The 18,480-nt window shown below is 48.1% G+C and overlaps 1 protein-coding gene across 1 annotated transcript; it reads right to left on the bottom strand.

Moving 5' to 3' along the window:
* Nucleotides 1-7,049: 7,049 nt before the first annotated feature.
* Nucleotides 7,050-18,038, bottom strand: CDHR5 (cadherin related family member 5). The gene is made up of 14 exons (XM_005426487.2): nucleotides 17,903-18,038; nucleotides 17,538-17,713; nucleotides 16,537-16,587; nucleotides 16,112-16,204; nucleotides 15,887-15,985; nucleotides 14,631-14,741; nucleotides 14,105-14,281; nucleotides 13,647-13,737; nucleotides 12,383-12,480; nucleotides 11,848-12,054; nucleotides 11,217-11,333; nucleotides 10,642-10,714; nucleotides 8,487-8,647; nucleotides 7,050-7,634 (listed from the first exon to the last, which is right to left on the bottom strand). The coding sequence occupies exons 1-14, from the start codon at nucleotides 17,979-17,981 to the stop codon at nucleotides 7,050-7,052; spliced, it is 2,118 nt and encodes a 705-aa protein (XP_005426544.1). The 5' UTR covers nucleotides 17,982-18,038.
* Nucleotides 18,039-18,480: the final 442 nt, after the last annotated feature.

Here is an 18,480-nt window from a genome sequence, read left to right as displayed (position 1 = left end):
CGGGGTGCACAAAATGCAGCATCTGTGACCCTGATCCTGCCTGGGCTCAGCGTGGGGGGCCATCCCCCCCAGGGTCAGCACTGCCCTGCCCTGGACCAGTCCCAGACACTGCCCCAGCTCCCAGCTGCTCCCGGGGCTGCCACCACATTCCTGACAAGGTGACAAAGGTGACAAAGGCCCCTTTGGACAGGGCTCTCTCTGGGTCTCAGGCGTTGGGGACCGCAGGGACCAGGGCAGGGACAGCCTTGGACCAGGGCAGATCCTCTGGGTTTGTGACACTCTGGGGACAGCTGGGGACTCACCCCCACCACGGGCAGGACCAGGGACCCTCCAGTGCAGGCTGGAGCCCGTTGGGTTTGGCTGCTCAAACACCAAAGCTCTGGGCAAAGATGGGATGAGTTAAGTGGTTCTTCCTGTCCTGAAAGAGAGGAGAAAATGGAAATTAGGTCCACTCTGGAAGCCAAAGGCTCCTGGCTTCCCCACATCTGTTCCTATTGCTCACCATTGGGTTCTATTCATAAAAAATGAAAGGTCATACTGAATAAAAGTGCTCCTTGTCAACATTTTATTTCCTATTTTAATACATAAAAAGGATGCCCATTTTTTCTTATTGCATTCTTTGCCTAATTTTAACAGAGCCATTTTCGTTCCAGGCCCCACTTGTGAGTTATTCAGTCCTTTGCCATTGGACTTTGGACAAAGGAAGAGAAGGATCTGTTCCACACAGGTGTCATCCAACAGAGAACAGCCCCTGTGCCAGCCCCAGCCTGGGCTGAGCACGCTGCCTCACTCCCCCATTCTGCATCCTGCCTCCACTCCAGTCTGAGTTTTCCCCCATTTTCCATGTCTAGAGACAGGAAATTGTCCTGGTCAGGGTGTAAGACCTTAAACTGCACATTGATCTGGGGGCTGTGACTGGATTCCAGCAGGGAATTCATGGTTGGTTCTACAAATAAAAACTATTCCAGGGAGCAGCCCTGACAAGGTTGGGAGCTGCTGCTTCACCACATGGTGTCAGCAGCAGAGAGAAAACACAAAATGTGTATCCAAAAACAAGGATAAAATGATTTCTCCTGCTTTTAGTGGGACCAGGGCTAATTCTGCCCTGGAGTGACAAAGAACTTCTCCCTCAGAGCCCCAGAGACCCCTCAAAAAGCCAAAGTGCAGCAGGGAAGGAAGGAAAGGCACCTCTGCCTCACCTGCTGGGAACAGGACAGGTCCTGCTGCTCCTGGGCACTGGGAACGTGTCTGGAGCCAAAAGCACCTTCCCAGGCTGGAGGGGCTTCCCTAAAGCACCACCTCTGGTTCACATCCTGCTGGTTTCCCCTCCCTTGGGAAAGGAAGAACTTCATCCAGAGCCTGGAGAAGGAGGAAACAAGGAGGCCCAGGCCATGGACTGTTCAGATGAGCCACGGGGGACACAGAAGCTGTGCAGGGATTTCTGCCCCAGGGGTCACATTCCTTCAAACCCAGTGCAAACTCACTAAAATGACTTTTCCACAAATACCTCCTAAGGCACATGAGAACCTGAGTAAGAGAATGGAATCAAAGCCTTTGTTCCATTGGCCTCACACCCCAAATTCCAGTGGGACAGACAAGTCCCTCTCCTTGGAAGGCAGCATCTCCTACTGGAGCTGGGCCTTCCCCAGCCTTTGGTGGCCGCTGTCTCCATCCTCCCACACCTCCTCATCTTCCTCCTCGCCAGGGTTGGCTTCCTCACCCTGCAGAGCAAACACAGGGACAGTCACCAGCCTGCTCATCCCAGCCTGGGCAGCAGGGACGGGCTGGCGGCACCCTCTGGATGTCACCCTGTGCCTGGCACCATCCCTGCTCCGTGCCCATCCCCGTTCCTGCCTTGGCAGCTCCTTGGAACGGGATGTGAAACCACAAACGTTTGCTCTGCCGGGGCTGGCACAGCAGAGACTCCCCCGGGGCAGTGGGCAAAGCTCCTGCTCCCACACCCTCTGCCTCCCACAGCCCTGCTGGGGCTGGGCAGAGCAAAGGAAACGCCTCAGCTCCTGCTGGAAATTCCCTCCTGTGCCCGTAAACCCAGAGAGATCGTGGCTGCTCCATCCCTGGAAGTGTCCAAGGCCAGGCTGGATGGGGCTTGGAGCACCCTGGGCTGTGGATGGAATAGCAGGGGATGGATTGAAATGATCCCTAAAGTCCCTTGCCACTCAAACCATTGGGGATTCCATGATCTCTCCATGCATTTATTTTGCACCATTTCCTCTCAAATTTAGTTTGTTAAAGGAATAACTTTAAAAATATTCCAGGAGTTAAAAGAGGAGTGTGAAACATACAAGAATCATTCCCACACCCATCAAATCATTATTAACTGGAAGCCTATTCCCTTGTCTCTGTGCTTGTTTTGCTTTCCTGGAAGACCTTATGACCCCAGAACCTCTCAGAGAGATGTACTAGGATTACTGGAAGGTTTGCTCAGTCAGAGAGCGAGGGGGGTTTACAACACTTGTTCCTCTGTATCTTTATCCTTTAACCAGCTTTCCCCCAGAATGGTGTTGTGGGAGAAGTTTGGAATTACTAGATATGGATCAGGTTCACATTTTTGCCCCAATGTTTCCCAACTACTTCCAAACTTTTGGAATTAGCCTCACATGACACCTAGAAAACAACTATGAAAACATCAATCAGAGAAATATCTTGAAAAGAGAAAACCACATCCAGCAGCAGCCAAAACAATCCCATTGCTGTTCTTACCTGGTCTCCTGGCACTCCTGCCAGAGCTCCACACAGCCACTGCCATTCCATGAGGCTAAGGAGGCAGTTTTGGCCGTGGTCTTTGCCGTGAGATGGGACAACAGAGTCCAGAGAGTTTTCGTCGTCCCTTCCAAGTCACCCCACGAGTCCATGGTATGAGCGGGTCCGGCCGTGTGGGGCTCCAGAGAGGGCGGGGGCGCCGGCTCCGGCTCTCTGGGCTTTATTCTCCGGTGCCCGAGCCCCGGCTGCGGGGAAGGAGGGAGAGAGACGGAGGATGGGGGGACGAGGTGGGGTAGGGAAGGGGTGTAGGGATGGGTGAGGGAGCGGGATGATGGACAGAAGAGGGGTAGAGAGGGGAGTCGGGTTGGAGAGTGGGGTAGGGAGGGTCGGGGATGTGCAGGGGATCAGGGAGAGAGGGTGCAGAAGGCTGGCGAAGGGGGAGAGGAAGGGCAGGGTGGGAGGGAGAAAGGAACTGGAGGGGTAGGAAAGCAGAGATAAGGGGGGAACGAAGGAGGAGGATAATGGCAGGAGAAAGAGGGGGGAAAAGGAGAGGGGTACAGGACATGGGGGGGCCTCACCCGGGTCCAGCCGGGAGAGCCCAGCCCGGCCGCAGCCTCCCTGCCCTATGGGTGAGCAAATGGCGCTGGAGGCGATTTCCAGGGATTAAATCACCTCGGCCCCGCCCCGCGCAGCACCACTGGAGCCCCGCACACCTGAGCCGGGACCGGCCCCGCCCGGTACCGCCCCTGAGCCCCGGCACCATGGTGTTGATGGGTGGCTGTTTCTCCATCACATGGGCGAGAAGCTCATGCGGGACCTAGAAGGGATGGATACATGGCCTTGTATCTCCCTAAGAAATCTGTTACTTACACAGCTGAACGGTTAGGATACTTATCGTAGTATAAAACCCATGACACCTTCATAAAGATGTATAAATCCAAGAAGAACACAAGTATAATATGGTATCTTACATGTTTCAGCTATTCCATATAAGGGTTATCATACAAGTGTTTATCTCAACTTACACAAATCAAGGGGAAACCCAACACTCCCATCTCTGTCCTTCATTACAGCAACCTCTCTGTGCAAAAAGGAATACAATTTCTGTCCCAGTACTACTACTGGGTCATTTCTGCAGCCTCAGTTGTTGTTATAGCTCAAAATTGTTCCTTGGAATTTGATAGTGAACTGCTGTTATTATTGATTGATTGGAGAAAATATGTATTTATAAAAAGGAAAAGCCATAATTTGCTTAAAACCTGAATGAGTTGATCCTGTTTCTTTAATATTCCATTTACTGCTTATGTCAGCTTTATTTCCATGAGGACTCAGCAACCAACTCATGAAAAAATATATCGCACAAACTGGGATAAAATCTAATTTACTTTCTTTTTTGAAGGAAAAGCAATCCCTTTTGGAGCTAAGGCCGCTCAATATTTAAGGGGAATCAAGTTAAAACAGGTCTTTTATCTCTGACTGTTTGGCATTTGGAAGTTTATAGATGCTAGATCATTCTGCTATCCTACATACAAAGAGAAGGGTCTCCAGTTCTCTTCCATCCCTTCAAAACTAAACCAAGTGTCCTCCCCACTCTGGCAAGCCATGTGCCAGAAGTGTTTTTCTCTCAGAAACAAAAAAAAGCAAAAGGATGCATTTGCTGTCGGTTATGCCAATGGCACTTGATGAAATCCGTAAGGCTATTCAGTTCTAAATGGAGACAGAATTTGAGCAGAAATTAATTTTCAGACACCTGGGAATTTTTCAGTCTGTTTCTGTTACTTCCTGCAGGTAAAATGTCGGTATTTACTTGATTTTTCCAATTCCCTGCTTGCACCTGCTGATTTCAATTCAGTTTTAGAGTTTCCCCTGGCAGCTGAGAGGCTTCTTTTCCTTCTAGAGGCTAAAATGAAGGTGAAACAGGCACATGCCAGGTCTGTGTTACATCAGGAGAGGGTGCTCAAAGCTGGCAAGCCATGAGGATCCTCTCCCTTGGCATCTGTGCCACTCCCAGCTGTAAAACCTCAAATCCACACTTACCACAGCCACACAAAATTGCTCTTTCCCTCCATGCAGACTTGCTGACCAGCTTTTTATAGCTCTGCATTACAAGTATTAAAAAAGTATCATTCTAAGCTGGTACAGAAATAAAAACAGAGCTTGACTGGGGATGGGGTGAAAGAGATTTCTTATATCTACCTGTAGAGTTAAACTTCCAAAAGCACTTGAACATCTTTGGAGTGTAAGGATGAGACCTTCAAGGTATGTAGATATTTATTTGCCATCAAAAACCACTTAAGCTGATCCAATTTTCTAAAAACATTTCTGTCAGTACATTTTTCTTTCTTATGCAGGTGTTTATAAATAAACATGATTGCTATACAAGGATGCAAAAACTCTGTCACCCTTCCCAACCCATACAGATGGAGTTCAAGCTCACATGGACTTGAACTTAAAAGGTTAAATTTTCTTCTTGTTCCTTACTCAGTTTTCTTAATTTCTTTCCAAAAAGACAGGAGTCAAGAAGACAGGATCTGGAGCCTTTAACAGGCAGTGGCTGGAAGCAGCTGAGCTCCGCCTGCTGCCAAGTTTTATTATTGTGTTGTGCTTCTCCTCACAACAACCACCACTTCCACAGACACAATATTTACTAAACATCATCTCCTTTGAAATTAAACACCCATAACCCTGAAAACCACCAAATCCCGTGGCTGTATGCACTGATGAACGCCAGGAGAAAACAAAGACTGGGACTAGTCTCATTCCAAGAGCATGGGAAGCACACTGGTGAGGGGAAAAAAAGCACCAAGAGCTGAACACAGATTGCAGTTGTAGAGACCTCATAAATCAGTGTGCCAGCAGAAATCCACAGTACCCAGCAGCAGAGGGAATGCAGACAGACAGCAGAGCACTGACAGGAATGGACCACACACAGCACAGCCACCAAGGAAACAGAGCAGGGGAGAAGCACTCCAGCTTCTCCCCACATCAGCAACCCTCCCACGAGCACCATCAGCACGGGGGGCAGGCTCCTCCTCAGCCTTGCTGGTGGCCAGAGGTGTTGGGTTAGCAGCGAGCAGCTGCCAGAGAGTTCTCATAATCCTGTGGAAAATGCTTCCTGGAGATATCCCAAAGCTGCTGGAGGGATTCTTCATATGGCAAACACTGGCTGCACTCCCCACCCTCCATTACCACACTGTAATTCCTGGGCAAACAGCTTTGCTGCAGGAAGTAGGAAAGCTTCCCAGGTCCTGGGCTTGATCTGTAGCACAAACACAGTTCCTGAAGCCCAGGAGGCAAGGGCAACATTCCTCAGAGACAGGAGAGCAGGAGTGAGCATGGGAACACTGGGACAGGGACATGTATGGCCCAAGAGGATAAAAGCCTCCCTGGGAATCACACGTGCTCTGATGTTCCCGCAGATCCCAGCAGTCACTCTTTTGTTTCTTTCTCCAGGAGCAGCATAAATCTTGTGCTGATGATCAGAAGATGCAAATGCACACAGCCATGCTCTCAGCTGGTGGAAACCAGCCCAGCTTTTGGCTGCCAGCTGGGGAAGAGATTGTTTGATGGGAGATGCAAACCTAGACAAGAGCATCAAATATTTCCTTCCCTCTGCTAGCTGGAAACAGAATGCTGACTTGGCACTTAATATCTCAGCAGCTCTTTGGCTGACAGATAGCAGATACACAGGTAAAGTACTGCACAATTTGTGGGTTTTATGACATAGAAAATTGATGACAAAGTCCTTCATGTGATCAGTCCGTGTTTACCGGTGACAAAGGAAACAGCATGTCCTGAGCTGGCAGGACAAGGGCCTGATGGCACATTCCAGATGTTTGTGCTGGGAGAACAGAGCAGAGCCAAGCCCTGAAGTCAGCTCCTGCATAGTCACAGGAGCACCTGCAGGCTCGGAGGGACTTGCTGGCACCCTGCTGCACCACCCCAAATGGAAGAGCCAAACAACACTGGACTGTGCAACTTGACTGCTCCTGTGAGCTGGGCTGGCTGCTGCCAGGCCAGGTCACCTGCAGCTCTGCCGGACCTGCAGCCAGTTTAGGAAAGGCTGTGCCAAGAGACCCAGGGGGAACAGGCAGGAAGGTGGAAAGATGAATCGCTTCCCCTGAAAATCCTAAGTGATATTCCAAACTCTCACTAAAGTGTTAAATTAGCTGTAATGTCTTCTGGCCTTATTTGCTGCATTCAGACAAGCAGGACAGATAACCTCACCCTACTGCATTCCAGTTTTCCCCCTGAGCAGAAAGATGGGCTTCACATCAGCGAAGAAGCTAAAATTGTCCCATTTTTTGGGGGTATGTACCCGATTTCCTTTAAATCTCAGTGTCCTCTGTCCCTGCACCTGTGTGAGACATGCTGACTGTCACCTTTGCTGCTGGGATTGACGAGCTCTCTGAGGAAAAGGACACTCCCAGCCCTTGGTGGTGACCATCTGTGTCAGAACCTTCTTCCTCCTCCTCCTCCTCATTCTTCTGCACATCTTGGTCACTGTCATCATCATCATCATCTGCTGCGTTGTCCTCAATCACTTCAACCCTCTCTCCAGCCTCAGGGTCCACATCAGTCTTAAACCACACAGCTTTGTAGCCATCATCTGCCATGTGCCTGTCTGTTTTGAGGATTGACTTCACTTCTTTCTCCTGTCCAGCCTCTTCTTCCTTTTCTTCCTCTTCCTCTTCCTGGTCAAAGATGACAGTGGAAGCTATGGAACCCTTTGGGAGACTCTCTGTTTCCTCTGCACTGGAGAAGTGTGAGGCAAGTGCTGGCTGCCCTGGCACAGGAGTCTCTGCCTGGACACTGCTGCTTTCTGATGTCTCATGCTGCTTGGTGCTCACATCTGGCTGTTCATCTTCCTGGTAATATTTGTTCTGGTGACCCCCAGAGATTTCCTTGGAAAGCTACAGGAGGAGAGACACATTGTGACTGTAGGGACAGGAAAATAAATGGGGGGCAGGAGGGAAGGGGTGACTGCAGTGACTGAGCTCCTGCTCAAGAAAGTTCAGCTTGGTTTGCAGTTAGACCTATTTGAAGCCAGGGAAAGCTGCAGATCCCTGGAAGAGACATTTTTATTGGCTCCATTTCTGGAGTTTTCTCACATAAGCTCTCCTGGAGGGCTGAGCACCAGCATCACACATGTGGTGGTTTGTACCCAGCCCATTCTGCAGGGGGATTTCCCTCACTCAGAGTGAAGGACTTTTGTTACTTACCTGAGCTATGTGCTCTGCATTCAGGTCTAGGCTCCTGGCAGGCCCAGCCTATGGCACAGACCAACAGCTGGTCAGACAAACTACACCCTAAACTTGCAGTGACCAACCTGCCAGGGACCTGAGAGGTCCAAAATTAAATAGCTCAGAGGCAGACAAGTGTCTGAGCTCAGGCTTTGGGATCAGATATGAAGGGACTCTCCTCTCCTTTGACTATGGAGGATGAACTGTGGTTTATATTTCAGACAGGCCTTTTTTGGAGACTGCCCCTGATGTGTGCCACTTTTATCCTAGATTTTGTTCTCCATGGTGTGGTGTTCTCTTTACCATGTCTGCTCATCATCCACCACACAGCTCCAGCCTCAGGGGCAGAAGGAACAGCAGCAAACACCACCAAAGTGGTGCTACCTCTGCAGACTTTGTCTTGGGAGTGATTCACCACCTTCACACAAATGTGTGGTACTTGGGCAGCCCATCCATACTTCAAAGCTTGCTCAGATCCCACTTTCTAACTCTTAGAAGTTCAGGTACAAACAAGGCACTTACCTTTTTCTTCACCAGGTATTTGAAAGATTTTCTGTGCCATCTACTGGATTTCCATACCAGCACTCCAAGCAAGACCAAGGCAATTAACAGCAGTGCTGCTAATGTGCCCCCTAAGATAGCCATGTCCTGAGCAGAGTACATCTTGTCAGAGGGGGTTATAGCTGCAAGGAAAACAAACCAGTGTTACAAAGCCTAAAACTGGCAGGCAGCATTTTCCAACAAAACCCTTCACTGTGGGAGAAGCTCCAATCAATTTTTGAAAGGCAAGGAAGCATCCTGTGCTTCAGAATATGACAGTCATATATCTGATACCACAGAAAATCTTTTTTTGCTGCCCTAACAGCAGAAGGCTTCTTTCTTAATTACACAGAATATTGTCATTTCCAATAAATCCCATGAAGTGGAAATAGCAGCCATTTACAGGACAGTGACTTTTACCTCGTGATTTAACTACATTAATAAATACCTGATTGCATCAGGCAAGCTGATGCTACATGGAGTAAAGTTATTTAGTTCTTTGACTTTCCCACTTCACCCTTTTACACCAGAATGCAAAGATGAGGTTTGATTGTACGTCTGTGTGTGAAAATGCAAAACTTCCTTTCATCTGGAACATCCTCTCCAATACAGATGAGGACATCAAAATAAGAAACAAAAAAACAGAATAGGAAATAGGAAAAGCATTAGAAGGTCCCCAGGACAAGAAAACCTTTCTTGCCCTTTTGTAGCTGTAGCAATATTGCCCAGTCTGCTCAGGAGCAGCTTCTGCTTCCAGCCACTGGTCAGGGTCAAGTTTGTAGAGATTGACCCCAGAGTGGAAAGACAGTACCATTCTCAGCTTTGCTTAGTGGTGGTGGTGGTGGGATTCTTTAAATTTTCCAGTTTGATTTTGTAGTGTAAATGACTCTCATTAATGATTAATGAAACAAGGTTTTGTTCTCCTGCTGACCTGTTTATTATAATGGAATTGGAGTATTCCCTCTGCATTTGATCCCGCCCTCAGTTTATCATTAACACCTTAGCGAGGATTTAGGACTTCAGGGAATTTTTGCTGCTTAATCCTGTCTCCTGGGGAGCTGCAGCTCACAGAGAGTCTCAGAGCTGTGCAATTCTGCATATTCAACAGCACCATTGCTTGGTGTGGCTTAAGCAGCAAGGGCAAAATTTCAAAGTTGCTCAGAAGTGTTGGTGCATACTTGGAGCATTTGTAACTCTGTGAGCTCACACATGGATTAGTTTTATGCTGGGCTGTGCCCTTAAATGGGGATTCAGTGGTTTTTAGCTGTGAAGTGGCACTGCCTTTAGGGAATCCAAACTTACACCCAGGAACCCACTTGTTTTTCCCACTCCACAATGGTGGTGATCAGAGGGTGAAGTGATAGAACTTCACTCACACATCATTGTGAAGAATCCAGTGGAGTCTGGGCATTGTCTGCCTATCCTGAGATAAAAATTCATTGCAATTGGTTCAGCTTAACTCAGAGCATAAGAAGTTTGATGAACTTCAATCCTAATTTATTTATAAGACCAATGTAAGAGTCATTTCTCAGCAGTATGGAAGTGTGAGCTGATTTCACATTGACAAGGTTAAACAGTAGCCAGAGGGTTATGTATGAAGCCTCATGTCTCATTACTCATGGGCTGTTCCTCCTCTAAGACCATAAAATTCTGGTGTAAAAGATCCTGACCTGTCCTGACCTGAGTAGAAAAGCTTTGGCTCATGGGCAAGCCTGGCTTTGGGGTGTGCCAGCTGCCCTCTGCTCTGCCTCAGACAGGCAAGAACATTGCAGTTTTCTCTGTGTGGTTAAAAAGGAGCAATGATGTACCAAGGTCTCCTTTGCCATGAAAAGACATCCTGGGTTATTTCCCAGCATGAACCAATCCCAGTTTTAGCCTTGGAACAACAAGAAAAGACACTCCAATACACAGCACCACTAAAGTCTCAGGAGGCTTTTCAAGGCATTGCGGTGACTATGCTGTGAGAATGTTGTTGGGTGTTTTCTCTCTTAAAGCCACCACAGAACCTCCTGTAGGCTTGAAGCTGGCCTCAGCCCTGGCCCACAGACCTCAGCAGGTGACCCATCATGGCCAATTTGCCACAGAAATAAAAAAGACCCCCCAGAGTAAAAAACAGAGACCGCCCCCCCCAGCCTACCTGTGGCAAGGATGATCTCCACCACAATTATGGTGCTTGCCTCCTGCAGGCTCAACACATCTTTTCCAACAGCCTATGGGAACATGGGAAAGAGATGGCTTAGGGACTTCTAGATCTCCAGCTCACTCTCAAGGTCTGTGGGGGGCCCTTTAAGGGGAAAGTACATTGTCCCTTTTGTCACCACAGCTGTTCACTGTGGCAGGACAGCCTGGTCACAGGGGAACAAGAGCTCTGAAGATTCCCTGCCCGGGGAGTGGATGAGCTGAACCACGTCCCTGCTCTTGTGTTCAGCACCAGCATAGTGCAGAGCACAGGTTCTGGGGCAGGAGCAGTAGGTGCTGGCACCTCTCTGTGCCCGCCTGTGAAGCCCAGCAATGCTGGGGCCAGACTGGTTCAGACAGCCCCACAGGACATGGCACAATGCCAGGCAAGCCTTAGGCAGCCATGTGGGCAAAGGGAACATCCAGCTTCTTACAAGTCTAAAGTTATTGACTGCTTCTTTGACCCAAGCAAAAAGAGGATTTGGATTCCTCCTTTCCACACCCCTGGCAAAATACGCAAGAAAGGTGCCCTACCTGGATGGTCACAGTTCCTGGGGACTCCAGCACCTTGTTGGTCAGGATGAGCCCATCCCTGGTTGCAATAAAATCAGTGCTGTTTTTGAGATAGTACTCGATGTTGGGGTTGACTTTCTGAAAGGCCAGAGAGAGAGTGGGTGATCAAACCACACTGTGCTTCACATGCATCTTCCCAACAAACCCCTTGGCAGGGTCTGTCCAAAACACCTGAGGCATGAGCAGGTGTGGAGAATAACAAATAAACCTAGGCTGAGCAGGTGAGAAAGGCTGAACTCAACTGCATTCACCCTATTGCTCAGAGGTCAAGAACATATCACAAAAACATTAAAAAAAGTAAAAATCTCAAATATTAATCCAGTTTGTGTTGGCAATTTTAGTACTTGCCCAAGCAGAACACACCTATGCAAGTGATGTGTGTGGGACTGGCTTTGGAAGAGGGGAGTACAGCAGCTTCTCCCCATGACATCACACCATAAGTGGTTCTGGTATCTGTGCAATTTCCAAGGGAATATAACATGGAACACTAGAGGACAACACGTGTTTGCCTCTCCACTCCTCCCCTCCCTCGTGTTTCCTGATCCTGCTTTAAGCCTGAAGCAGTGAGACAGAACACAGAGCAGTTTCTTACATCAGGGAAATCCTGATCCATTGCTGTTATCACCAGGGGGGTGGAAGGATCTCCAGCTTGGTAGACGAAGCTTCTCTGGGGCAGCCCAACAAACACTGTCCCATTGTAGACCCCCTTCTCGAAGTAGGGTGGAAAGTTGCTTTTAGTAATGACCTTGATCTCTACAGTGGCTACAGAGTATTTCCTTACATTGCTGACCTGGGTAGCCTGGAGAGAGAGAGAGATGCCAGACTTCTGCCCCTGATGAGACATGAAAGGACAGGCTCAATCTGAAGCCTTCATCAACTCAGCAGAACGTGCTCACGGTGAATTTCCTTTGCTGTCACCACCCACACCTGAGGGGAAACTCTCAACTGCTGCAGGAGCTTTGCTTGTGGGTTGGTGCAGGACCAACCCACAGGTCAAACACTAGGCCCTTCAAAAGAAAGGGAGTAACTGAGTTATTTTTTGAGGACACTGACTCCTGTCACAGCCAGGCTGCTGCTTCCTGGAAATCCAGCTGTGCTGGGTGGGTGGCTGTAATGTCATTACTTACCATAACTTGCAACAGAAAGGAATCTGGGGAAGTCACTATTTTGTTCATGGTTAAATTCCCTGTGTCTGCATCCACTGAGAACACTTCATTTGTATTCCCTAGAGAAAATGCAAAGACCATTCAACCATCAGATTCCTTCATAAAGTGACCCGGAGTTCACAGACTTATTCTTCCACATCTTAGTGAAAATACCCTCAAGCAATTTTCCTTGGGTAAATACCATTTACCCAAGTTAAAATGCTGTTTTCCTTGCCTGCCTGGCTGCTCCAAAGACTGGGAGTGACGGCCAGGCATGCAGAGGGGCACATTAGATATGTGCGAACCCAATTAAATGAGGCAGAACAACAAAGCTTTGCATTTCCAGTAGCTAGGCCCACAGACTGTCAGTCTAAAGTATGATAAATGCCCAGAGACTCTGGTGCAATTTGAGGACTGAAAATCTCCATCCAGTTCCCAGTCTGCTCTGGGAATGCTTATTTCTCTCTACTGGTTACAAAGGGAGTTTAGACACAAACCTTGTATTTATTAACAGGTAGAAATCAGATTCCTACATCTGGGAATCATAAAAATACCTATGTTGGATGCATGTTTTAAGATAAGCAGAATTTTTAGTTCTCTTCCTCATCCTGAGACACTGTGGGCTGTCTGTTGACAAGGATCTGAGTCACTGACTGTGGGGAGGGAGGCCATACTCCATCCAAATGCCAGTGGAATTTAATGTCCTTTAATACATTTGGCATCAGGAGGATATTCACAACTGTGCTGCCATGAGGCATAAAAGTAAAGGGAGAGGAACTTCACTTGACCAATATGGCCTTTGCCTTGATCCTTTTGGAATCAAGACTAAAACAGGGCAGATGAGAAAGTGACAATGTGCTGGGAAATAAAAGCTTAATTCTGGGCCATGAATAGAAATTAGGCTGATAATGTGGGAATTTTAGGTACAGCTCAAAGACTGCATGAAAGTAGCATGACCAGATTGACAAAATCACAGCTAAAAGCTTAAACATAAAACATGTCTCATGTCACAAAAAACCAAAATCTTTTTGAAACAGACTTCATTGAGATCAATTTGTGGGACTGCAATTCTTTTTTTTCTTCCTCTCCGTACAGTCTGTTTCTTCTATTTAATCAACAGTGTTCTGGGGCTCTAGTTATATTTCTGTGGCAGAAACAGAGGGGCAAATCCCAGGCCCTCTCTCTTGTCAGGTACCACAGGAGACATGAGCAATGTTCCTTGTGGAAGGTGACAAGATCCACTCACCTCCAACAATCCTGTACACGATCCTGTCACTGATGGTGTAGTCAGGGTCGACAGCATAGATGGGTCCTGGCTCCAGGAGGAGGGGGTCTGTCTGCAACAGCAAGGCAAACAATCACACACCACAAGGACCAGGTCAGCAACTGAAGGACCAGGTCAGCAACTCCCAGCCCACAGCAGATCCCATGGCTCTGCCTGGACAGAATGGGATTTATTGCTGGGAGGTGTCTGTGACAGGGCGGAGGTGAGACAGCCTTGAGCTGGTATTCCAGCTCTTGCCTCTCCTGTAATGTGCTGTAGGAGCAGAGACAAACAGTGCTGCTTGGGGTGGGGGATGATGAAGGCTCCCTGTTCTGCTGAATCATCTGCATTATACTGGAGACCAGCACAGGTTCATGGAAATGGTTCAGTGCTTCCCACTGGGAACAGCCCAGGGGCACTGTCTGAGCCCTCCTGCTCACCGACATCTCGGAGATGTTGACCCTGCCGGAGTAGGGGCTGCTGATGCAGACACTGGTGTCATTGTGGAGCTGGGTGCAGGGCAGGAACCAGGGGGCCCGGGTGTCACTCTGCTTGATGGTGATGGTTATTGTTGCAGTGGTCGTGTGGGTGGGCTCAGGGCTGGTCACAGGCCTGTCCTGCTCCCAAGGCAAAGCACACTCGTGAGACACAAGTTTCACTGCCAAAACAAGGGCCCATCTGCCAAAAGCAGTGGACTGGGGCCTTTTAGCCATTGTCACTCCATTCTGTTTAATTAGAAATTCATGTGAGAGTAGCTAAAGCAGTAGGTTATCTTGTTCTGCTGACAAAAGTGGGCTGACTGCAGGTCTGTCACTGGAATTATGGAGAGGGAAAGGCTGCTCCAAAGGCATCCCCCTCCAGTCTCCACCCTCCCTCCTGTTATCCCAGAGATGTCCCATCCAGACTCATCCTTCAGATAAGAGGGACCATGCAAATGAGGCATCCTGTTCTTCCCAAACCACTTACCCTCGCATACAAGAGCAACGTTGTTGAATTAAATTTGTCATAGTCCAATGCTGTTTGTAAATAAATTTCCGGGTTATTAACTCCTCTTATGGCAAAATAACCGTCTGTGTTCTGGCAAGGGAAAAGGAAAAATCCTATAGCAGACTCAATTACAGACACATTCCAAATCCTGCTCATTGCTATCTTTGTCATCCTAACTGGACCTTTAATCCTGGGGACCTGGATGAGGGGCACTGTAGGAATGTCTGATCTACTTAATTTTTGGCACTGCACACTGGAGTTGCCTGGCTTGTCAGAAAGGTTTGTTCTTGTGAATTTCCTCTCACAGAACACCTGCTTTGACTGCCCACCTGCTCAGCAGCTTCTGGATTAAATCTATCACCTCATTTATTTCCTATATTTAGCAAGTTGCCAGCAATCCTTGATTATAGGTCCCTAATAGCCAACAATCTCACTTCTGTGCACAAAAAAGGTCAAAGATGGCTCAGCCTTTGAGAGCTGGCAGGATCACCTGCCTTAGCCTAATACAGCTGGACTGAAAGAAACTGTAAAGATGAGTTGAAGAATCATGCGCCGCATTTTACTCTATAACCTTCTGCACTTGCTTTGGTTCTCCTTTAATCTTATGCCTCTGAATTTCAAAATCCCTCTGGATTTCCACCAATGTGAATGCAAAGTCTGATTCCAGAGTTGAAAACCTGGTGGTTTCTGTTCACAGAAACTTAAATTCCCTGGGGATATAGAGGTAACAGAGGCACTGTCTGCTCTCTCCACAACACTTTTCAAAAATGCAAATATACATTTGGTTTTTCTCTTGAATTTCCTTTTGATTTTAGTTTACAGCCAGCCCTTGCACTCCAGGCTGGCATTGGTTTAACTGTGTGCACAATGCATTTCCTGTGCTGCTGTTAGCAGCTAGGGCAAGGACTGCTTTCCTCATCAGACTCAGTGCAATTCTGAGCTCCCTGAGGTACAAAGGTCTCCTGATATGTTTACAGATCATGCCAACAAGACTTCCCTGAATCATTACAGCTCTGAACATTCTAGATGAAAGTTTAATCTGTACAGTGCATTAAAAGTGTGAGCCATAAGAGAATTCAATACCTGCAGCATTGATGGCTCTGTTCTGTTAACCAAATCAATGTTTGTGTTTTGTAAAAGCTGAGTGAGCTAAATGCAGTGACCTTCTCCTCAAAGCTGGGGCTCTTCCGAATCCAGCTTCTTCAGAGCTACTGTTTGTCCCCAGAGCTGCTCACCTGCACTGTGGTAGTGAGTTCATAGTAGATGGTGTCCAGGTCAGCATCAGTAGCAGTTACTTCTTCACGGGCTACAATAACTGTGTCCACTTCTGTATCCTGAGAAAACACATTGTTGTAGTTATTGTCTGTGTGAAATGGATTGAAGTCCTCTCCCTGCTGACCCTTCCTCAGTCCCACAGCACTCAGTGAGCAGTGCCCTCTTCCCTTCCCAAAACTCCTTACCTCTGGGATTTGCCTGGTGATGTTTGGCTGTGGAAACACGGGGGAGTTATCGTTCTCGTTCAGAATGGTGACTAGGATTTGCAAGGAATCGCTCTGCAGAATGGGCAAATCAAAGAATCAAAGACAAAAATAGACTGTTGGGGCTGATCCTGCTTTGCAGAGTGACCAAGGGGATGGTGTAAGGATGGAGACCAGATGGGGCTGGGGTTTGCAGCCAGCCCACGTCCTGGGCAGGATTGCGGGCTTGCTGCCACCTCCTCCCCACTGGCAGAGCCTTGGCGCTCTCTGTGGCTCTGAGAACAGTGTGTCTGTCCACAAAGAGAAGGACATCTGCCCATCCCAGTGTGAGGATTAGAAAGAGCAGAGGGAAGCAGGTGCTGCCTGCAGTGCCTTGTCCCAGGGCTCAGCCATGGGAGAGCACTCACCTGGCCAGCAGGGTCCTTGCAGGTCAGGGACAGCAGCAGCACGGGGTCTTCCTGCATGGAAAACAAACCCCCTCACTGTAGGAACAGCCCAAGAGTACAACCTCTGGCTAAAGCAAATGAGCCAAATTTGTGCTTTGCTGAATCAGAAACACTGCTGGGCTTTATCTTATTTTAAGGTTTTATCTAACTTTTCCTTTCTTTCCTTAATGCTGGGATCTTGTTTATGATGACATCAAAGCAGCCCCATCTTCTAGGCGCTCTACCTTCAATTCCTGTAAGATGTTGGCAGAGCTAATCTGCCATTCTCTCTCACCTCAGGTGAATTCAAACAGATTTCTTTTAAAATTGAATAAATCAGAAACATTCTACGCAGCAAGTACAGTGGCACCGGCAGGGCTTTAACTCAGGTTGTTGCTCTTCACTCAAGTAAAAGTGGGGTTTTATATTGAAAGGGAACTTAAGGATGCCTGTGGCTGTATACAGAGCACTCCAGGGAGCTAAAATAATGTAGCAGCCACCTAAGTGAACATAATGACCTTTTATACTGCCTTTCTGTTTCATAAACAATGATAGAATCTCAGAATGATTTGGGTTGGAAAGGACCTTAAAGCTCATCCCATTCCAGCCCCCTGCCATGGGCAGGGACACCTTCCACTATCCCAGGCTACTCCAAGCCCCATCCAGACCAGCCTCGGACACTCCCAGGGATGGAACAGCCACAGCTTATCTGGGAAACCTGTGCCAGGTCCTCAGCACCCTTACAGGGAAGAATTTCTTCCCAGTATTCCATCTAACCCTGCCCTCTGGCAGTTTGAAGCCAGTCTCCTTTATCCTGAGGCCCTTTTAAATGGTCTCTCTCCATCTTTTTTTGTAGGCTCCCAAATTCACACAACTGAAATAACTTAGTTAAGAATCCCTGGAAGCCCAAGACTCCAGACTGAAACTCATTGCATCCCAGCATTATCTATCCCATCCTTACAGCCTGCCAGCTAAAGGCTTACCTCATAGTCTACACACTTTGTCAGCTGCAGCTCGGCACCCTCAATGGTGAAGAATTGGCCATCGGGGTAACTGGGATCAATTGTTAGGCTGAAATCTTGCTGCACGTGGATGGTAGCCACCACATAAGGACACTTGTTTTCAGGGACACTTGGGTTGTTGTTACTGACAGAACATCCTGGAAAAAAACACAGATAAGATGCAAACTTGCCCAAGGATTCACATTGTGAAGGAGCTGGGTGAGAGCTCTGGTCACAAGCTGTAGAACAAAGGGGTCTTGGAGTGTAGCAACCTCCCACCTGTAACAGGGCCACCCCCTCCCATGGGAGACATTCCTCAAAGACATGGACCTTGTGAAAGAGCTTACCTGGTTCCTGTGCTGAAATCTGTGCCAAGAGGGACAGCAGGAAGAGTGCAGACATGAGAAGCCAATGAGGAATAGCCATGGTGAGCTGCCAGTTGGTGAAAAATCCTTTTCCAACTCAGCTGATCTCCCTGTTCTGCCCCATGCCCTTGTTTGCGTTCACCACTTTATGGCACCAAGAAACACCAGCTGCCTGTGGATTGCTGTGGTTCAACCTTTGCCTCTTTGCCCCATTGGATGACTTATTGAAGGATTTACCAGTCATGGAACACGATGACACATAAATCCTATCTGCTTTTTTTTCCTCTGGATCTTTCCTATCCTAAACTCTCTGTGGCAACAAGGATATGTTTGAAGCAGTTCAGAACTTGGAGCCAAGCCCTTGCCCAGCTGAGCATGAAGGACAAGGGCTGGTACTTGGGAAACTGCCTGTTTGCTCCAGTCTCTCCCACAGGAAAGGGGGAAAATTTAGTTTCTGATATGCCAGAGATGGGGTCTGTATCCCACAAGGTGAACAAGTGGATCCCAGCAGTGACAAGGCTCACAGGCAGTCCAGGGAATGCCCAGCAACTTTGTAGGGA

This window comes from Geospiza fortis, unplaced genomic scaffold, assembly GCF_000277835.1.
Source record: "Geospiza fortis unplaced genomic scaffold, GeoFor_1.0 scaffold450, whole genome shotgun sequence".
NCBI classification, from domain to species: domain Eukaryota; kingdom Metazoa; phylum Chordata; class Aves; order Passeriformes; family Thraupidae; genus Geospiza; species Geospiza fortis.
This window is presented reverse-complemented; position numbering and strand designations above follow the sequence as displayed.